General features: G+C 33.9%; 1 protein-coding gene across 1 annotated transcript; it reads right to left on the bottom strand.

Annotated features, from left to right (window-relative positions):
- Positions 1 to 561: 561 nt before the first annotated feature.
- Positions 562 to 3,156, bottom strand: LOC127075577 (MLP-like protein 34). Its single transcript, XM_051017034.1, has 2 exons — positions 2,899 to 3,156; positions 562 to 1,110 (listed from the first exon to the last, which is right to left on the bottom strand). The coding sequence occupies exons 1-2, from the start codon at positions 3,083 to 3,085 to the stop codon at positions 827 to 829; spliced, it is 471 nt and encodes a 156-aa protein (XP_050872991.1). The 5' UTR covers positions 3,086 to 3,156; the 3' UTR covers positions 562 to 826.
- Between the last annotated feature and the right edge of the window lie 21,084 nt (positions 3,157 to 24,240).

Raw genomic sequence — 24,240 nt, forward strand, 5'->3', positions numbered from 1 at the left:
ATAGTGATGTCTTTGCCTCTGGATTTCACTGCAAAAGACGGAAAAAGAATTAATAACTATCGGATATTCTGAAATTTTCAATAAAAAACAAAGTTTTTATAACTATCGGAAAATTTGAAATTTTTGAAAATTTTCCAGATAATTTTGTATTAGAAATTTTGATATTTTCGATTAAATGTTTTCATTACTACCAAAACTTTTTGAAATTTTGGAAATTCAGTAATTTATAATATAAAATCTAGTGATTTTGAAATTTCCAATAGAATAAACAGAATTTCCGATATCGTCAGAGAGACTTCAACTTCACATGTGAAAATTATGAATTTAAAAAATGAGTGAATTTTTTTTTTTTAGTAACAGTATTCTCTATTCATTTAAAATGAAAAGTCTCATATAAGTGGATGATGTAAAATTAAATGCTAAAAGAACAAGCCATTTAGTACCCGCTAGAATAAGCCATTTAGTTTCCTATTTTTAATCAATTGTAGGCCAGAAGTAATCATCTTATGAAGATTTGGCAAATCAAACTTTATATAATTCAGAAACATTATTGCGCAAATATAACTTGCAAAACACAAATATCCATTTATTTAATTTGCAAACGTGCATTTCATACAAAGGAAGCATATGACACGATCATCAATACATGGCCGACACATTCATTTCATACAAAGGAAGCATCAAGAGAAGCAAACATGCATGCTTATATATGATACATGCATGCCATTACAAACATCACAATAATTATAAAGATGGAATATATAATAAGTATATCCATAAAAGCAAACAGACTTCTTTTTAACTTAATATATTATGTCTTTATGACTTATAGTGCAACTCTTTCTCCCTTGAGAAGATGACCATCAATGTCTCTAGTGCTTTTGCTAAGGTAATCCATCCAGCCATTTGGAGTATCAACATCTTCATTGATTTTCACATAATCAATAGTCCATTTAACAGCAGCGGTGCCATCAGCCTTATTAATCACTTCTAGAATCAGCTTAAAAACAGTGTAGTTGTCAATATCTCCACCAAACAGCTTGTATGTGATTTTTTTGTTCTCATCATCTACTTCTTCAATACTTTCATTACATGTGTGTACCTCCCCATCTGTTCTCATGTCAAAACCAATTAATAACAATGGTTAACAAAGAGAGATTCAAAGGACAGACCAGATGTATTTTATAATGGGGTCAAAATTCACATATAAATTTTGTACAACTAAAATCATAACCTCTATTTTTTTTCCAAATTTTAATATAATTTTCTGTTTCATATATATATATATATATATATATATATATATATATATATATATATATATATATATATATATATATATATATATATATATATATATATATATATATATATATATATATATATATATATATATATATATATATATATATATATATATATATATATATATATATATATATATTAGCTCAATATCAATAATTTTAAATACGTTTTTAAAGAAATAGTTTCACCAAAAGATATCTAAAATTTTAAGAATAAGGATGCATTATTTCTAAGATAAAATATTTTATTGTCTTTATTCACCTAACCTTTTGTCCTAGAGGTGTCTTAAAAGTTTTAGATTATCTTTGTGATTGTGACTTTGTAATTTTAGTAGGGAGCAAGTCCAAAGCTAATATAGGATGGTTAAAAATAACTACTAGTATTTCTATTACTAATTATCATTTATTTTTATTTTCAAAATTAATTATGCTTTTTCAAATATTTAGTATTCTTACTTTTTTATGTGTATTCTATGAGTATTTACTTTATTAAAAAATTTTAATAATTTGTGTTTGCTTTTATTATTATATAATTTAATATTTTATTAAACGTTTTAAAGGGTTTATTTTTTAACAAATTTTCAGGTGATGCTCGATCGTACTTTTTATATAAATTATTTATAAACCAATAAAAATCTAGAAATGAATTACTTTAAACCACTTTGTTTTTACGGTATATGTTTTGTGTTTGAGGATTGTGGATCATTATGTTACATTTCAGATCACACTAGTGTTAAGATTCACTCATCAATCAAATATCTAGTAAGTAGGATTCATATTATAGAATGTGACTCCCCAAGCATGTTTCATCAATGGAGAGAGTTTCCATAGTCAACGCTGACTAACAAACCATATCTCCTATATTAAAGAGATGAGTTACGCTATTTGATTATGGCTTGACTGCATGTGGCCAAAAGAATAAGAATTTATATATAGACCTCACTCGATAGATCATGATATACATTATTTATATATAGACCTCACTCGATACATCATCGACATGATATACACTATTATACTACCTAAAATATAATTATGTTATTAATTTGGAGATCTCAATATTTTTCTAGAGAATTTATTTATTTTTGAAATCTTTACAGTTTATTAATTTAATACTCAAACTTGTTTAGCATGGATCTTTTAAAAATAGTCCAAATATAACCCTAAACCTTTTTAATAAAATCAAATCTAATATATCAATAAAATTAATTTGTCTAAAAAGAAAATTTTATTATTTGTCTATTAAAAAAATCTTATATATATTAAATGCATCCTTAAAACTCATCAAAACCTAATAATATGTTGAACACAATTTCCTAAATTTGGTCACTATTATTGATCTGTTGGTGAGGGGCGTAAGTAATTCTATCTACAAGTAGGTTCAAGTTTTTTTTCTTCTCCTCTTCTTAATGAACTCTGTATAGATCAATATAAGAGTTCTTAAAAATGTCTGAAAAGTAAATTTATTATTTTAATAAAAAATAAATATCAAATTCATAACTAAACTGGATCTATATTAGACACTAAACAACTTTATATATTTTACATCTCAATATAATATAAGTTTTCATTTGGTTATTAGAAACACAATTACCTATAACATAAGTCCAGTGTTTAACTGTATCAGAATGATGCCAGTCTTCACCTTCATGCAACTTGGTATGATGAACTCTTTCACAATAGTTTTGCACTTCGTGAAGTTCTGATGCAAACAGTTTGTAGAACTTATCGGCTGGTGTTTTGATCCCAAGTTCTGTAATAAGCTTACCAGCTAGCACCATTTTTGACACAACAAAAAACTAAATATATAATAATATAAGAAAGAAAAGAGATGTTATGAATTATGATATGAGAAAAATGTATCCAAGCCCATGCCTTAAATAGAAATTTGATTACATTATAAAAATATAAATTGACCCCACAAATTAAATTATATGATGCCTACTACTTAATCTGTGCTTCCCAGCCCATGTGCAACCAGTATACACGATTTTTCCCCTATTTTTCTATTATATAATATACTGACAACATTTTCAAATATATCAACCTTCCAACTAAGCTATAATTATGGGAATATTTATTCTTATCCTGCTCAATAATTTGTAAAAGAATATTATTAAATGTTTCCTCATCTTGATGAACAAGATTGGTATTACTCACACAATAGTAATGAAAAGAGAAGAACAATAGAGAAAAAAAAGTAAAGAACGATTAAGGAGAAAAGTAATAAAATTCTGTAGAGTTTCTCTCTGCCAAAAAAAATTGTGGAGAACTTATTATTCACTTTGCAACTGCAAAATACTGTGAATACAATGTTATGAATGCTCTATTCATTTCATTACAAAAATAAGAGTTACATGTTGTCGGTCTTCATGGTAATTGCTCCATGACTCTTCGCTGTTATCTCTTCGATCAAATTCACCATCCATGTTGCTTGACATGCACAAAGAGAAGCAACTATGTATTCTGCTTCGCATGATGATAATGCCGCCACTGGCTCTTTTCTCGAACTCCAAGCAATTGGTGCACCACATAGCATAAACACATAGTCAGCTATGGCAGTGGCGGAGCCAGATAAAAAAATTTGGGATGACCGCTAACGTAGAATAAAGATTATAAATAAAATGTAAATAGTATTTTAAATAAAACATTAAAACTAAAATAAATACAAAGTTAATTACTAAAAATTTAAATTACATGACTTAAAACTACCTTAAAGTAATGCTTTACGCGCTCCGAGTGACTTGAAATCGTCAATAATTGACTCCGAACTAATGCTTACACTAATCTCCCTTTCAATATATATTGTCATGCTATCTCCAAGAAACCCATCATCCATCTTGTTTCTCAACTTAGTATTAATAATTTTCATTGCTGAAAAAGACCTCTCAGTTGTGACCGTAGAAACGGAAGGAGTCATGATAAGACGAAGTAGTCTATCTGAAATTCTGGTATCAGATATGAGATGTCGAAGATAATGTCACGACACTAATATCTGAGTAACACAAACAGGATAAAGATAAAGAATAGTAATGCAAGAGACACAAGCAATTGTTAACCCAGTTCGGTGCAACTCACCTACGTCTGGGGGCTACCAAGCCAAGAAGGAAATCCACTAAATAGAATCAGTTCAAAGACTCTCAGTACACTTCAACAAGTTACAGTCTTTCTCACCTAATCTCTACCCGTGTGATTTCTACCTAAGCACTCTTAGATATGAGAACCCACTCACTCCCCCTCAATCACACCTGTGATTTTAAACAACAATTCCTTATGAAAAGAAGACGCTTTTCAATAACACACACTTGATTTTACTTAGCAGTTTCAATCAAGTAGACACACAATTGATCTTGCTTAACAGCTTTGATCAAGTAGACACACACTCTTGCTTACAAGCTTAGAGTGACAATTTACAATCCACAAATCAGACCAATTCAATCATTTATGGATGACCTGAATGGCTTACAAGTCTCACGACTAAACAAGACACAAACCCTTATATTCTTTCAATATTTCGCTCAGTATTGGTTGTGTATCAAATCAGGTTTTCCATGTCCTTTTTATAGAAGCATTCAGCTGGGCTTTGACATCTTGAAAACCCTAAAACTATTTTCCAATTAAATCTTCTCATGACAGTTGGTTAGATCTCCTTGGAAAATAAATAAACCAGGTTGTAATTAATGATTGAATGCGCCTGCAAATCAGATCTTCAATCATACATAGATTGCCATTAAATGCGCAATCACAAAACACATAACATTCACCCTGAATGTTTTGTGTACAGGATGTCATGACATCGGGTCTGACATCCTGGAACAATCCTGCATAATTTCATTTATAATTTCCAGCAGGTACATAATATCAGATGTCATGACATCGTGTATGAAATCCTGAAACAATCCTGCATAATTATGTTTTTAAACTCTAGCAGGTACATAAATATCTTATGTTAAGACATCACATGCAACATCTTGTGAACACTCTTTTTTTACCAAAATAGCTGCCAACACTTAGAACCAACAAACTCCCCCTTTGGCAAATTTTGGCTAAAACATATATCTGTCCTTTTTGTTCACAAGAAAAAGTATCAGCAGTTAAACAACAGTTTAAGTAGCAGCAGAAGCAAACAAAATTACTAGATATTGATAGCAACTAGTAAAACACACAAATGCACAAGGGTACTTCTTCTTCCCCTAAGTCTGTTCAATACAGACATCTCCTTTAACAATAACAACACCTGTAACAATCAGAATATCATTCTGACATCTGCTTCAACATCACCTGTGCACCACATCAGACATCTCCTCCAACATCTGTAAACAGAATAGCATTATGTCTTACATCAAACACATCTCCTTCAATAATAGCTGTTTATCTGTTCAGCTACATCAGCACACACATCTCCACGCAGCTCCACATATTTAACTGCTCCACATAATCACTTCTCCCCCTTTTTAGTCAAAATTGACCAAAGGTGACCAATTAGACAAAATAAATGTCAATCAACCTAGCAGAGACTGTCACAAGAGATGTTATAACATTTAAAATGTTAAAACATAAATGTTAGGAGATACACACCATAATTATACACAGCTGTAATAGCTGAGATAATTAAAAATCCATGGAACTCATTAAGAGCCCGTATATTACATAAAGGCATCAGTAAGGACTGCCACAAATTACAAACATTCCAAAATAATAAACATCAAAGCTTCCGTAACAGCCATAACAACATCCAGAACAGCCAAACCAACACACAGTCTTCATAACAGGGGGACCTTTACTACTCAGTCTGAGGAAGTAACATCTTCTTCTTACAAACACCTTGCTAAAATCCTTGCTATTTTTGTCAGAAATATCCTCTGGGATATTAGCCACAAACTCCTTTGATTGCTATAGATTCTCATGAATACAAATCCCCAATTTCCCTCTTAAACATTCAAATTGATTAGCATCCAAAGCTTTTGTGAATATGTCAGCTAATTGCTCTTCTATAGAAACATGCTCCAGTGCTATGATCTTCTCTTCCACAAGTTCTCTAATGAAGTGATGACGAATATCAATGTGCTTTGTCCTGCTGTGCTGAATAGGATTTTTGGAAATATTTATAGCACTCAGGTTGTCATAGTACAATGTCATGGCTTCTTGTGTGACATTGTATTCAGTCAACATTTGTTTCATCCAAACTAGTTGAGAACAACTACTCCCAACTGCTATGTATTCAGCTTCAGCAGTGGATAGAGATACACAATTTTGTTTCTTGCTAAACCATGATATCAGATTGTTCCCCAAGAAGAAGCATCCTCCTGATGTGTTTTTCCTATCATCAGCACTTCCAGCCCAGTCAGAATCACAGTAACCAGTCAGCATAGATCCAGATCCATGAGTATACAACATCCCATAGTCACTGGTGCCATTGACATATTTCAGTATTCTCTTTACTTGGTTTATGTGACTGACTTTTGGTTCAGCTTGATATCTAGCACAAACACCTACATCAAATGCAATGTCAGGTCTGCTTGCTGTAAGATATAGTAGACTACCTATCATGCTTCTGTATAGACTTTGATCTACACTTACACCATTTTCATCTTTGGAGATTTTCACATGTGTAGGAGCAGGTGTCCTTTTATGACTTGCATTCTCCATGCCAAACTTCTTAACAATGTTCTTGGCATACTTGCTTTGAGATAGAAAGATAGAATCTTCCATCTGCTTGACTTGTAGCCCAAGAAAGTAGGTCAGTTCTCCAACAAGGCTCATCTCAAACTCAGACTGCATTTGTCTAACAAAATGTTCAACCATCTGATCCGACATCACACCAAACACAATGTCATCTACATATATTTGTGCCACCATGAGCTTCCCTCCTTCATTCTTCACAAATAGAGTTGTGTCAATACCTCCTTTCCTTTATCCATTGTTAGTGAGGAACACAGTGAGTCTCTCATACCAAGCCCTGGGAGCTTGCTTCAACCGATAGAGGGCTTTCTTTAATTTGTACACATGCTTTGGAAGATTTGGATATGTGAATCCTTTAGGCTGTTCAACATATACTTCCTCATTTAAGTAGCCATTCAAGAAGGCACTTTTTACATCCATTTGGAATAGTTTGAATTTCAGAATACATGCCACTCCTTCAACTTGAGTATATCCTTGTGCTACTAATCTTGCTTTGTTTTTAGTAACAACTCCTCTTTCATCAGATTTATTCTTATAGACTCACTTTGTACCTATGACATTTACTCCTTCAGGTCTAGGAACCAGTTCCCGTACTTCATTCCTCTTGAATTGACCTAACTTCTCCTGCATCGCATTGATCCAGAACTCATCAGTCAAGGCTTCCTTGACATTCCTAGGTTCAATCTTTGACACAAAGCAGCCATGTGAGATCACTTCCCTTGCTCTAGTAGTGACCCCTTTATTTGGATCTCCCATAATGAGATCTTTAGGATGATCCTTCTGAACTCTGATGGAGGGTCCCTTGTTGATTTTGTCATCTTCAGGTTCAACTTGAGGAGGTTCACTTTCCTCATTTTTGTCTGAGAAGTCAGCTGGGGAATCATTAAGAGATGTCTCGACATCGTCTGTGACATCAGTCTGTTGGTCATCAACCACAACATTAATAGATTCCATCAATACATTAGTTCTGGAATTAAAGACTCTATAGGCTTTGTTGTTGGTTGAGTAGCCCAGAAATATTCCCTCATCAATTTTGGGATCCAACTTCCTTCTTTGTTCACGATCAGTCAAGATGTAGCATTTACTACCAAATACATGGAAGTATTTGACTGTAGGTCTTCTTCCTTTCCAGACTTCATATAGGGTTGTGGGATTTCCTTTCTTCAATGTCACTCTGTTGTGAACATAGTAGACTGTGTTCATGGCTTCAGCCCAAAAATGGTAGGGAAATTTCTTAGCATGAATCCTAGCTCTGGCTGATTCTTGAAGAGTTCTATTTTTTCTTTCCACCACACCATTTTGCTGGGGAGTAATGGGAGATGAGAACTTATGATGAATTCCTTATGAAGAACAAAATTCAGCAAATTTGTTGTTCTCAAATTCCTTTCCATGATCACTTCTAATTTTGATAACAGGACTTTCCTTTTCTCTTTGAAGTTTTAGACAAAGCTCCTTGAAGACTTCAAAAACATCAGATTTTTCTCTTATAAAATTGATCCAGGTGTATCTGGAGAAGTCATCCACCACTACATATGCATACTTCTTCCCACCAAGGCTTTCTACTTGCATGGGTCCCATCAAATCCATATGGATGAGTTCCAAAACTTTGGTAGTGGTGTCAGGTCTGAGCTTCTGGTGTGACATCCTTATCTGTTTTCCAATATGACATTCTCCACAGATTTTTCCTTCATCAATCTTCAAGTTAGGAATTCCTCTAAAAACTTCAACAAATATGATCCTCTTCATACCTTTAAGATGCAGATGGCCCAATCTTTGATGCCATATCTTCACTTCTTCCTCTTTGTCCAAGGTACACATTGAAGAGTAACCAGTTTCTTAAGAACTCCACATGTAGCAGTTGTCTTTAGACCTAACTCCTTTCATGATCACTTCATTTTCCTTGTTAGTAATCAGACATTCAGTTCTAGTGAAATTAACATTTAGACCTTGATCACACAGTTGACTGATGCTTATTAGATTAGCAGTTAATCCCTTAACAAGTAGGGCATTGTTAAGGTCAGGAACTCCAGGGCAATCAAGCTTACCAATTCCCTTGATTTCACCCTTTGCTCCATCACCAAAGGTTACATAACTTGTGGCATGGGAATGAAGGTCAATTAGCAGGTGTTTGTTTCCAGTCATGTGTCTGGAGCAACCACTATCAAAATACCAGTCTTCTTTGGCTGAAACTCTGAAGGAAGTGTGAGCTATTAGACTTGAAACATTAGTCTTAGGAACCCAAAGCTTCTTATTGATAGGCCTGTGATGTTTGGGTCTTGGTTGACAGTGAGTCTGATGATGAACAGGGCTAGGATAACCATACAACTTATAGCAGAAGGGCTTCAGATGGCCAAATTTTCCATAATAATGGCATCTTCATTGGTGTTTCCCTTTCTGCTGTCTTCCCTTCTGATGTTGTGACATGTGATGTGGCATTGCAGGTTTGTTATCAATATGGTTGTACTTAGGTTTGAATTTAGGTTTGCCATTTATGTAACTGCAATCAGCCTTAGATTCATTGAACCCAATGCCAGATTTGTCTCTTGTTGTTTTACCAGTCTGGAGAATCTTGTCTAAGATGTCAGATCCATTGTTAAACATTCTTACATACTTGGTCATCTCATCTAGTTTGGAATTCAAGAGTACAACTTCAGTTTTCAACTTGGAGATGGTTTCCTCATGTTCCCCTTTTTCATTCTCCAGCTGAGCTATCACTTTCTTCTGGCTTTCAACCTGTCTGCACACTTCTACAGTTTTGTGACACAATTATCTATAGGTAGTGGCCAGTTCTTCAAAGGTAACTTCATCATCACTTGCCTTTTCATCAGAACCCTATCTTCCTGTCAATGCAGTCACAAGATATGCAGCTTCTTCTGTTTCACTTTCATCAGACCAAGAGGCAGCAAGACTCCTCTTTTGTTTCTTGAGGTAGGTCCCACATTCAGTTTTAATGTGACCACACCCATCACATTCATAGCACTGAACTCCTTTTCCTTCTTTGGGCTTTTCTTCTGACCTTGTTCTTCTTCCAATATTGTTGGATTTACTGATGTCAGATGCGATGTTCTTGACATTGGCCTTAGATCTTCCATCCATCCTTTTCATAAGTCTGTTGAACTGTCTTCCTAGTATTGCTACCTCATTTTCCATATCTTCATCAGTCTCTTGGCCACGTTTCTCATCTTCCCCTTCAGTGTTTGACATGAAGGCTATGCTTTTGGATTTCTTTTCAGATCCATCACATATTCCCATCTCAAATGTTTGGAGGGATCCAATTAGCTCATCAACTCTCATATTTGAGATGTCTTGAGATTCTTCTATTGCTGTCACCTTCATAGCAAATCTCTTAGGGAGTGACCTGAGTATTTTTCTTACTAGCTTTTCATCTGACATCTTCTCTCCCAGGGCTCCAGAGGCATTGGCAATTTCAAGGATATTCATGTGAAATTCATGAATGTTTTCATCTTCTTTCATCCTTAAATTTTCAAAATTGGTAGTGAGCAGCTGTAGTCTAAACATCTTCACTCTAGAGGTGCCTTCATGAGTGGTTTTGAGAATGTCCCAAGCATCTTTAGCTACCTCACAGTTGTTAACCAATTTGAAGATATTCTTATCTACTCCATTGAATATGGCATTCAAAGCTTTAGAATTTCCAAGGGCTAGATCATCCTTCTCCTTGGACCATTGTTCTTCAGGCTTCTTATCAGTAGTGGCTTCTCCTTCCTTAGTAATTATTGGATGTTCCGAGCCTGTTAACACAACCTTCCAAGCCTTATTATCAAGAGATTTTAGGAAATCTACCATTCGAGGTTTCTAATAGTCATATTTAGATCCATCCAAAATTGGTGGCCTGTGAACAGATCCTCCATCTCTCTCCATAGTACCAAGAAGTATTGTCCCTAGATCTCACCCAAAACTAGAGCAGGATGCCTGCTCTGATACCAATTGAAATTCTGGTATCAGATATGAGATGTCGAAGGTAATGTCACGACACTAATATCTGAGTAACACAAACAAGATAAAGATAAAGAATAGTAATACAAGAGACACAAGCAATTGTTAACCCAGTTCGGTGCAACTCACCTACGTCTGGGGGCTACCAAGCCAGGAAGGAAATCCACTAAATAGAATCAGTTCAAAGACTCTCAGTACACTTCAACAAGTTACAGTCTTTCTCACCTAATCTCTACCCGTGTGATTTCTACCTAAGCACTCTTAGATATGAGAACCCACTCACCCCCCTCAATCACACCTGTGATTTTAAACAACAATTCCTTATGAAAAGAAGACATTTTTCAATAACACACACTTGATTTTACTTAGCAGTTTCAATCAAGTAGACACACACTTGATCTTGCTTAACAGCTTTGACCAAGTAGACACACACTCTTGCTTATAAGCTTAGAGTGACAATTTACAACCCATAAATCAGACCAGTTCAATCATCTATGGATGAACTGAATGGCTTACAAGTCTCACGATTAAACAAGACACAAACCCTTATATTCTCTCAATATTTCTCTCAGTATTGGTTGTGTATCAAATCAGGTTTTCCATGTCCTTTTTATAGAAGCATTCAGCTGGGCTTGGACATCTTGAAAACCCTAAAACTATTTTCAAATTAAATCTTCTCATGATAGTTGGATAGATCTCCTTGGAAAATAAGTAAATCAGGTTGTAATTAATGATTGAATGCGCCTGCAAATCAGATCTTCAATCATACATAGATTGCCATTAAATGCGCAATCACAAAACACATAACATTCACCCTGAATGTTCTGTGTACAGGATGTCATGACATCGGGTCTGACATCCTGGAACTATCCTGCATAATTTCATTTATAATTTCCAGCAGGTACATAATATCAGATGTCATGACATCGTGTATGACATCCTGAAACAATCCTGCATAATTATGTTTTTAAACTCCAGCAGGTACATAGATATCCTATGTTAAGACATCACATGAAATATCTTGTGAACACTCTTTGTTTTACCAAAATTGCTGCCAACACTTAGAACCAACTATAAATCAAGAAGTAAGTTTTAGCCTGTCCAGATGCAACCAAACATGAACATAGTTCTTGAATAGTTGATAAATTATTCAAGTTTGATGCTTGACGAGCAACAAATAGAAAATGTTGGAGTTGGAATTGCAAATTATTCTTCTCTTGATCACTAAAATCCATAGGATAATATTTTTCAACTAAAGAACAAATAGTATCAATGCTAAAAGCCTTATATCCATCCTTAAGAGATAAAGAAGAAGAAAGAGTTAACAAATCCATTGCCTGCTCACTGAATCTGCTATTCAACTCTTGTAACTGTTTGTTAATGGTAGTGAAAAAGATTTCAACTTTAAAGTAATGTTGAATTGTGACTTGATTCTCTTCAAGACGGGAGCGTCCAAATCTTGTTGTTGAATGAACATCTTTAAGATCAGGAATCTCAATACCATGTTTTTCACAAAAAGATACCACTTTAGTAAACAATATATCCCAACCATTTTCTCTCAAACCTTGAATAAGATGTTTTGTTGAACGAACCAAGTTCATAGCATTAACTACATCTTGATTTTTTTTGTAAGGCTTGACAAAGCATATCTGTTATTCCCATGATTTCTTTCATCAAGTGCAAAATAAATATAAAATCAAATGCCTTCAAGTAATTGTAACAACTATCTGCATCCCCATGTATAACATAACTCCCTCTATCTTTTGCAAATTTTTTTAAAACTAAACAAGTTGCTTCATACATGTTTATCAAGCTACAAATTGAATCGTAATGTGATCCCCAACGAGTATCTCCAGCTCGTTTCAATGTACCAACTTGATTTTCACCTTTACCAGTTACAATCTCATCAATCTCTAACAAATAAGCAATTTCTTCTAATTGGGCAGCTTGTAACTCATCATGACACTTTGTAGAAGAACAAACAACATTCACAGCAAAGACCAGCTTCTAAAAAAAATTATGAACAGGTTTGACTTCTCTTGATGATGTAACTAATGCAAGTTGCAATCGATGAGCAAAACAATGAACATAGTATGCATAAGGACAATCCTTCATAAAGAGGGCTTGTAAACCATTCCATTCTCCTCTGATATTGCTAGCACCATCATACCCTTGGCCACGAATGTACATCAAGGTTATATCGAGAAAGTATAGCACATATTGCTTCCTTAAGAGTTAAAGATGTGGTGTCTTTAACATGTGCCACATCAAAAAATCTCTCTTGTATTAAACCAAATTTATCAACAAATCTTAATACAAGAGCCATTTGTTCCTTTTTTGACTCATCACGAGCTTCATCAACAACAATACAAAATTTGGAATCACCAATTTCCTCACGAATACTCATTTTCACCCTACTAGAAAGAATTTGCAAGAGCTCTTTTTGAATTTGATGTGAAGTATACTTGCAATTTTGTGGAGCATTTTCCAACATAACTTTTGCAACTTCATCATTGTAGGATGCTAAAAGTTTCAATAACTCAAGAAAGTTACCTTGATTTCTTGATTTGCTACTTTCGTCGTGACCCCTAAAAGCACAAGCTTGTAGTGTTAACTAACGAACAGTGTCAATTGAAGTCTTGAGTCGTAACTGATTATTCATTCTTTGACTTGAACTTTGCACTTGAATAACATTTCTAATATGACCATCTTGATTCAACAAGTCTTGACAAGCTTTCATTGCATTGTTGTATGGTGAGCAAGGATCCTTCCCTATGTGTTTAAGAAAGGAACAATGTGATCCATTCCTAACTTTCTTCCAATTTCTAAAACCCATAGAAATAAAGACAAGTGATTCGGGACGTCCACTTAGTTTTTTGCTAAAAAGGTAACATGGTAAGCAATACGCGGCATCTTCAGATGGTGAATATTCTAACCATGATGGAAATATGTTAAACCAAGTATGTTGAAACCTTCTCGGATGATCCTCGTTACCGGACAAAGGATAGTTTTCTAAATGAATTTGATATGGACCCCATTTTAGATAAGCTCTTCGTATTGCATCCACTTGATTTGGTGGATATTGCCAAATCGGAGGACGCTTTCCAGGATCGCATTCCAAAGAATTTTCAAAACCATGATGCTCTTCAATTGTTGGACTCTTAAGAACTGTTTCAGATTCGGATGTCGGGATTATAATTTCTTCATCTCTCTCTTCTCTTTCAATTTCACATGCTTTCCTTTTGAAAAAAGAATCAATTTTCCTATTATTCATCTTTACTCTTCCTATAATATCATATCAGATCCAAAAATCAATTTAGAGAACATAAAAATTAAAAGAGAAAAAGATTAATAAACTTAATTAATCAACTTTAATCCGTTTTCAAATACCGGTAACTTCACTATTAAAAATTAGCAACAACAATGATTAAATAAACCTTATTACAGTGTATAACTATATTTGTAAATTACAGTGTTATGAATTGGCTTAATAAACCTCATATAGATTATTTTAACACATCAAGAAAGAAGAACCCTAAAAATCTCAAAAACACAAATCAAGCAATCACTTTAATTTGTTACTTTTTATAAAAGAAGAATGAATAAAGTTTTCTACCTGTTAGATGCCGATCACTTTAATCTGTTCCGATTCCGCTGTCGGTAGCAAACCCATATGAGAAAGAAAGGAAAGGTAGGAGCTTTTTACCTTATATGTATTTTAACCTAACTTTGAATGAAAAAGAAAACATAAAAATTAATTTTAATTTAAAATAAGGATGTTTTAGTAATTTAATATATATGAATTAAAAAAAAAGTTGAGGGGTGGTCGTGGCCTTCCCACGTCCCCCCTCAGTTCCGCCACTGAGCTATGGATTTTTGATCCTCAGCATCACTACACCAACTTGAGTCGGTGTATCTCACTAATTTGCATTCTTTTCCTTTATCAGTTGCAGGAAACAAAATGCCATAACCGAGAGTTCCTTTCAGATACCTTAGTATCCTCTTCACCGTTGCTAGATGTGATACATTTGGCTTCTGTATGAACCTACACACCATACCTACATTGTATGCTAAGGAAAACCTTGTATGACAAAGGTATCGAAGTGACCCAATAAGTCTTCTATATTGGGTTGGATGGACATCATCTGAATCTGAATCTTTCGACAGTTGTAATTTGGGCTCAGCTGGAGTCGAAGTTGGGTTGCAATCTTGCATCTCAAATCTCTTGAGTATTTCGCTCGCATACCTTTTTTAATGCATCATCAAACCTCTATCACTCTTGTAGAATTCGATTCCAAGGAAATATGAAATGTCACTCAGACCTGACATTTCAAATTCCTTGTTGAGATCACCTTTGAAGTCTTCGATTTCCTTCTTGCAGCTACCTATTATCAACAGGTCATCGATATAGAGACATAGTATAAGAAATTCACTCTTGCTTCTTATTAGATATACTCCATGTTCATATTTTCACTTCACAAATTCCTTCTCCCTTATAAATTCATTTATCTTCTTGTTCCAAGCTCTTGGAGCTTATTTAAGTCCGTACAGGGCTTTATGTAGCATGTACACCTTTCTTTCTTCGCCATGTTTCACAAACCCAACTGATTGTGCAACATAAACTTCTTCTTCTAAGGGGCCATTTAGGAATGCACATTTCACATCCATCTGACACATCTTCCAGTTTTTCATGTTTGCTAGACCAACAACTAACCTGATTGTTTCAATCCTAGCAAAAGGTGCAAAAACTTCATCGAAGTCGATTCCTTCTTTTTGAATAAATCCTTTTGCCACAAGTCTCACCTTATGTCGAGTCACTTATCCTTTGGGATTCAACTTCACCGTGTATACCCACTTCACATCTATTTCCTTCTTGTCTTGGGTAAATTTGATAAGTGACCAAGTGTTGTTGACTTCGATTGACTTCAGCTCTTCGTCCATTGCTTTCCTCCACTTCAAATGTTTCAATGCCTCGGCTGCATTGACAGGTTCGACATCTACGTAGAAAGCATAAAGTACCAGCTCACCTTCTTCATTGACCATATCATCTTATGTAATCACGCATTCTTGCAACCTTGCAGGCATGTGTATTTTTCTTTAAGGTCTGCTTGGTCCTGCTTCACCTCTGACTTCTTCCTGTCGAACTTCTCTTTCGACTTCACTAGTTGGTTCATCACAAAAGATTCTCATTGAATCTTTCTTGACATTCTTAGTCAAATCCCACTCCTTAAGATCATCTATGATCACGTCCCTACTGATCACCACTTGGTTATTCATTGGGTCGAACAACTTGTATCCTTCAATCGAATGATATCCTATCAGGATCATTTGACTCGACTTGTCATCAAGTTTTCTTCTCAATTGATCTCGCACATGTCTATCTGTTATAGATCCAAACACCTTCAGATGACTCAAGCTAGGCTTGACACCAGACCAACATTCTTCTGGTGTGATTCCTTCTAGCTTCTTCGTCATACATCTGTTCAGGATATATGTCGCAGTCGACACAACTTCTCCCCATAATTCTTTGGGTAGATGCTTGCCTTTCAACATACTTCTAACCATATTCATAATGGTTTTATTCTTCCTTTTTGCGATTCCATTCTGTTGTGGAGTGTAGGGTGGCACCACTTCATGCACAGTCCCTTCTTCCACACATAATGCATCGAAATCTTTCTACACATATTCTCCACCACCATCAGTCCTCAAAACCTTGATCTTTCGACCGCTCTGTCTTTTGACCAAAGATTTAAACTTGGCAAATACCTCAGTCACTTCAATTTTCTTCTTGATCAGTTAAGACCACGGTTTTTAACTGAAATCATCTATGAATGTAACAAAGCATTTGTTACCTCCAACCTAATCCCCCTAGAGAGGACCACATACATCAGAGTATATGACTTCAAGAATTGCCTTCGACCTGCTTCCTGCATCCTTACTGAAATTGTTCTTATGCTTCTTCGCCTGCACGCATTCTTCACACATTTCGTTTGGAATGTCAATTTCTGGTAATCTTGAAACCATATTTCTTCTCTTCAATTCTCGGATGTCTTTTAAATTGAGATGGCCAAGTCTATAATGCCATATCCATTCATCTCTGCTCGTTGCTGTTGCAAGGCACTTATGCTCCATCACATTTAGTTCAATCTTGAAGGTTCTATTCTGAGACATTGGAGCCTTCAAGATCAACCTTCCATTTGAGTCGAAAACTCTCATCATATTGTCTTTGATCGACACCTTGTAGTTCTTTTCAACTAACTACCCTATGTTGAGAAAATTGCTCTTCATGCTTGGTATGTACAACACATTTGAAATTACTGACCTCTTGTCATCTTTCCTCATAATCAGAATTTCACCAACACCTTCATCTGCTAGAGTGTTATCATTTGCAAACTTCACCATGTTCTTCATTGAGGGCTTTATGTTGACAAACCAATCTTTTCTTCCAGACATGTGTGATGAGCATCCTGAGTCCAAGTACCACTGGTCCTTGAATCTCTCTTCTTCTCTTGTTGTGACCGTCATCAACGTCTCTTCTTCTTCAAAATTTCTCCAGCTTTGCATAAGTTTCTTGATTCTTCTGCTTTTCAGGATAATCACTAGAATAATGACCATACCTTTGACAAATGTAATACTGAATGACTCTTGTCTGGCTTTTGACCAACACCTATTCCTCTACCTGTAGCACCTCCTCTTTGGTTGCCTTGGTTCCAGGGATTATCTCTGATTCGACCAGTTTCCTTCTTGCTGATTTTGACCAGTCGAATTGTTGTAACCTCCTCTGCCGTTGTTGCCATTCCAGCTTCCTTTTCCTTTTCTTTCTTTTGCTGATTGAGCCTGCAAAGTGATATCACTGTTCAACTTTCCTGCAACTCTTTCAGTCATTCTTTGTTCATGAGATTCAAGCGTCCCTTGAAGCTCTTCCTTTGTCAATTTTGACAAATCTTTCGACTCTTCTATGGCTACTACCACATGGTCAAACTTTGGAGGCAAAAACCTCAAGATATTTCCAACAACAGATCTTGATGTCAACCCTTCTCCACATACTTTGATTTGATTCACCAGTTTTGTAATCTTTGTGAAGAAATCAGTTATGCTTTTATTATCTTCCATCTGAAGCAATTCATACGTTCTTTTGTGAGTTTGTAACCTCAGCTCTTTCACCTTCTCCGCGCCTCCAAACGATTTCTCCATAATTTCCCATGCTTCTTTCGCTGACTCTGCATCACTAACCTTTTCGAAATTATTTGCATCAACACATTGATGAATTATAAAGAGAGCTTTATAATCTTTCTTCTTCAATTCTTTATGTGTAGCCTTTTCTTGATCTGTCGCGTCTTCTACAAGCGTTGCTACTCCTTCCTTCACAAGATCCCAAAGATCTTGATAACAGAACACAACCTTTATCTGCTTGCATCAATTCTCATAATTGTTGTTCTTGAGAATCGGAAGATTTGTTGAAAAATGCCTGTTTGGATTATTCGTTTCCATGGTGATTTTCTTCCCATGAATCGATTAAATCAGAGCTCTTGACAGATGTTAGAAATCCCCCAAAACCTATGGAGAATTTCAATCAATCTTGATAAACAAGATTGTTATTACTCACACAATAGCAATTAAAAGAGAAGAACAATGGAGAAATAAAGTAAAGAACGATGAAGAAGAAGAGTAATAAAATTCTGCAGAGTTTCTCTCTGCCCATAAACTGTGGAGAACTTATTATTCACTTTACAACTGCAAAATACTGTGAATACAATATTATGAATTCTCTATTCACTTCATTACAAAAATAAGGGTTACTTCCTCTATTTATAGATTTAGGTTAACTTGGACCTCAAGCCAAAGCCCAAAACTATAAACGCCCAAAATACCTAACACTACTAAAATAGGCATAAGTCGAAATCCTGTGTGAAGCAACATGCTTCGACACTTCGACACTAACACAACTCAACACACTAGGTGGTTCGACACTTCCTTGCTCTGTCGAGCAACCTGCTTCGACACAGGGAATTACAATTCAACAAAAATGTAGGAGTGTGATAATATGTAATAGATTTAGGATACTAGTAATTCAATTGATTTGAGCTAGTTGATTTAAAGGTTAAATGAATTAGAGGTACTTAATTTAAATTATAAAAAAATTGTAAAAAATACTAACATAATAATTAATTACTTCAAAAATAATTAATGGATCTTTGTTGTAAATTGGTTTAGATTAGTTTAATCTATTTATGTTTTACTATGTATTTTTTTAACTTTCATATTTATAAATTATGTTGTTAAAAACCCTAGTCTCTTTCTCTTCCCCCTCCCTTATATTGTTATCTATATTGTTAATATGGTATTTAGAGTTAACTATTTCTCACTTATGTTGGTGAATTTCTAAAGTTTGAGAATATGTTTCTTTTGATTATTATGATTGGTTCAATTAAAAAAATTCATTCCAATGATAACTTTTTTTTTCCGGCATGAAGTGTTCTTGAAGATCATAATTGGTTTATATGACTTTGGATGAACCCCTCACTAGTGATTTTAGTATTCGTCATGTATATGATTCAGTTACTTCTCTCTATGTTGTAATTTGCATTTCTTCTTTGATTGATATGATTCAGTTACTTCGCTATATATTGTAATTTGCATTTCTTCTTTGATTAATCTCATTTGGGTTGGTTGGGTTGATTTGCATTCTCTTTTATGTTTTTAGTTTGGATTAGTTTATTTTGATTTGGTCTGATTTCATTTGATTTTTTTACTTAGTTCTTTTTTGTTTGATATGGTTGATCCTCTCTTTATTAAAATGTCTATTTGAATATTTTTATATCTATTGGTTCATTTGTCTAGTTATTCGTGTCTCTATTATCTTTTTTGTTTGATTGCTTCTCTCCCTATGGGCTGCAATTGATCTTAGGAGAAAATACTAATTCAATTATTTTGAATAAGTATAGCTAAAGGTAAAAGGAATTGGAGGTCCAGAGTTCAAATTTCTGCAAAGGCGAAAAAATACTCATTTAACAACTCTTTTTTTTGAAATTTTGGTATCTGGCTTAATTCAAGAGGACCAATTCCACCATCCACTAGAAGAAGTGTCATTTAAAGTCAGAATAAAATTATGTATGAACTGATTTAACACAAAAGTCATTAGCACCTAGATGGATTCCAACCTGAGACCTTGAGACGAGCACATTCTCAAGATCTAAGCCTCCACCACTAGGTCAAGCCTTGGGGGTTAGCCTAACAACTATTACATGTAATGGATCTTTTTCTTATAAATGAGTTGAGGATATTTTAATCTATTTATATTTTATTGTATATTCTTTTAGTAACAACTTCCATAAGTTACGTTATTGAAAATTCTAGTCTCTCTCTCTCATTCTCTTATTTTGTTATCTTTATTATTAACATATTATCTTTAGTTTGTTTTGACCTTTTTTAAACTACTAGTTATTTCTGCAGTTGAGTTTTGAAAAGTTTGGCAATGTATTTCTTTTGATTTTGATGTTTGATCAATTGAAAAAATCATTTGAATGGATCGCTAAAGAATTTAGGTATGTCATATCATACTCAATATGCTTAAGGATTGATAGTATATCATATATTGATTTGGATGATTCTCTCACTGTTGACTCTGATATTGTTCATGTATATCATTTGAGTGTTTCTCTCAATATTGTTATTTTAGTTTCTTGTTTGTTTGATTTCATTTGATTTGGTTTTGTTTGCATCCCTTCTATTGGTTTGGATTATTTTTTATTATGTTTAGTTTGGACCAATTTGATTTGGTTTTACTTAATTGATTTGGTTTGATTTTGCTCAGTTTTTTTGATTTTATTGTATTATGTTGATTTTCTTTGTATTTAATTTTCTATTTGATTGTCTCTCTCTCTACTGATTCTTTTGTTTAGTTTCTCATGATATTATTATCTCTACTATTTGGTTGCTTTTCTCTGTGAGTTATACTTAATGGATCATACGATGAAAGGGTAGCTCAACTGATTTATAATAGTTAAGTTAAAGGTTAAGGGGGTTGGAGGTCTAGGGTTCAAATTTCGACAAAAGCGAAAAAGACACTAACCTGACAACTAATTACTTCAACAAAAAGTAAGAGATCTTTTGTTATAAATGAACTTATGATAGTTTATTCTATTTATGTTTTATCGTATATTCTTTTTTTTAGACATCATTAGGCAAGAATATCCTCACGAGGTTCTTTATGGATTTTATTATATATTTTTTTGTAGACATCATCCACCAACTCTTTTTCTTCAGATTAACCATTCTTAACACCGCTAAAATTTGTGTAAAATTTAACCATTCTTCCTTGTCATTACATAAAGTATCATATACATCAACTCTCTTAAAAGAATCTTCTCCAATATCACAAAACATATCTTCTAATTTATCATCCATATCTACATTATCTTCATCCTTGTGTGATGCAATTGGAGTTTTTGTCATTTCACCATGCCATATACATGTCGTATAATATTGATAAAACTCCATCACAACATACATGATTCAATATTTCTTTCCTTCCATGTTTTTTAGTATTCCCATAAAAACACAAGGAAAAAAAATCATTGTGGTTAGGAGGATTTCTTTCAACGGATTGAAGAAATTCAACCATTTCATTCTCATACTCCTTACTTAATCTATTAGCTTTCATCCAATTGCGATCAATAACTACATTCTGAAAATAAAATCAATAATTACATATTTTTACATATATATTTTATGACACTTAATAACTTATTTAACGAGTTAATCTTGTACCCAAAGTCTTATTAGTGAACATAGGATCCTGATCAACAAACAACAGCTAAATTTTTTAGCATAAAAATACCTTTAGAGCTGATACATTAAACATTTTACTTTCAACAACAATATTAAACATTTTACAACAACAACATATATTACAAACATAGTTTGTGAAATTGTTAATAATGAGAGGTATAATTGGTGTTTCAAAGATAAAGTGTCATAAGGTGGTAGGACATACTTGGTTCATACTTCAGTGTTCGAGCATAATGAGGAGTAAAAATATTAAAAGACGGATAATATTTGGGTCATACTTGGTTCAAAGAAAATTTATTTTAGTGACCAAATTAGAGATCAAAAATACTTAAAATTGGTCACTATAATGTTTTGTGACCGATTTAGCAACTATCAATTTTCGATTGTAAAAGTGTTAGTCGCTAAGCTATAACGATGAATTTAATGACCGATTTTAATATTCTCTTTTTATAAAAAAAAAGTAAACTAAACTTAAGAATAGGAACCTATTACCTCCACGAATTTCGATAAGGCCTTGTCATTAGACAATTTAATATCTTTTGTTATATACTCTATATTTAAATATATGTACATATAAAAAAATTCTAAATAATATTAGAAAATCACAAATTATTATTTAATTCCATGTAATGAAAATAAAATTTTATATTATTAATGTAATTTTGTTTTGTACATATAAAAATAAAATGGCATAATTATTTTATACAAATATGTGTTTTATTTGTTAAAAAAATAAAGAGGTGAACTTTCTACTAAAAATTAAAAATTAAAAGGAATTAAAATCTTTAAAAAATTATAAATATGTGTTTTATTTGTTTCAAGGCATTTATGCTCCATCACATTAAGCTCAATCTTGAAGGTTCTATTATGAGACATTTGAGCCTTCAAGATAAACCTTCCATTTGAGTCGAGAACACTCATAATCTTTTCTTCGATCGACACCTTGTAGTCCTTTTTTATTAACTACCATATGCTGAGCAAATTGCTCTTCATGCCTGTTATGTACAACATATTTGAAATTACTGACCTCTTGCCATCTTTCCAAATAATCAGAACATCACCAACACCTTCAGCTTCTAGAATGTTATCATTTGCAAATTTCACCATGTTCTTCATTGAGGGATTTGTGTTGACAACCTAATCTTTCCTTCCAGACATGTGTGATGAGCATCCTGAGTCCAAGTACCACTGGTCCTTGAATCTCTCTTCATATCTCGTTGTAACCATCAGCAACATCTCTTCTTCTTCATGTTTCGCCATCTTTGCATACGTTTCTTGATACTTCTACTTTTCTGGACAATCACTAGAATAATTACCATGCTTCTGACAATTATAACACTGAATGTCACTCTTGTCTGGATTTTGAACACCACCTATTCCTCTACCTGTAACACCACCTCTTTGGCTGCCTTGGTTCTAGGGTTTTCTATGATTCAACCAGTTTCCCTCTTGCTGATTTCGACCAGTCGAATTTTGATAGCCTCATCTTCCTTTGTTGCCATTCCATCTTCCTTTTCCTTTCCTTTCTTTTGTTGATTGCGCTTGCAAAGACGTATCACTCTTCGACTTTCCTGGAGCTCTTTCAGCCATTCTTTGTTTATGAGATTCAAGTGTCCCTTGAAGTTCTTCCTTTGTCAGTTTTGACAAATCTTTCGACTTTTCTATGGTTACTACCATGTGGTCGAACTTTGGAGCCAACAACCTCAAGATCTTTCCAACAACAGATCTTGATGTCAACACTTCTCCACATACCTTAATTTTATTCACCAGTTTTGTAACCTTGGTAAAGAAATAAATCATTCTTTCATTGTCTTCCTTCTGAAGCAGTTCATACATCCTTTTGTGAGTTTGTAACCTCACCTCTTTCACCTTCTCCCCGCCTCCAAATGACTTCTCCAGAATTTCCCATGCTTCTTTCGCTGACTCAACATCACTAACCTTTTCAAAGTTATCTGAATCCACGCATTGATGGATTATAAAGAGAGCTTTATAACTTTGTTCTTCAATTCTTTATGTGCAGCCTTTTATTAATCTATCGTGTTTTCTGCAAGCGTTGTTACTCCTTCCTTCACAAGATCCCAAAGATCTTGATAACATAACACAACCTTTATCTGCTTGCACAAATTCTCATAATTTTTGTTCTTGAGAATCAGAAGATTTGCTGGAAAATTCCCGTTTGGATGATTCATTACCATCGTGATTTTCTTCCCACGAATCGCTTAAACTAGGCTCAGATACCAGATGTTGGAAATCCACCATAACCTCTGGAGAATTTCAATCAATATTTATGAACAAGATTATTATCAATCATGCAATAATAATGAAAAGAGAAGAACAATTAAGAAAGAAGAGAAAGAACGGTGGAGAAGAAGAATATTTTTTGCAGAGTTTCTCTCTGCCCACAACCTGTGGAAAACTTCTTTATTCACTTTACAACTACAAAATTATATGAATACAATGTTATAAATGCAATATTACAAGAATAAGGGTTACTCCCTCTATTTATAAA

Source organism: Lathyrus oleraceus, chromosome 4 (assembly GCF_024323335.1).
Source record: "Lathyrus oleraceus cultivar Zhongwan6 chromosome 4, CAAS_Psat_ZW6_1.0, whole genome shotgun sequence".
NCBI classification, from domain to species: Eukaryota; Viridiplantae; Streptophyta; class Magnoliopsida; order Fabales; family Fabaceae; genus Lathyrus; species Lathyrus oleraceus.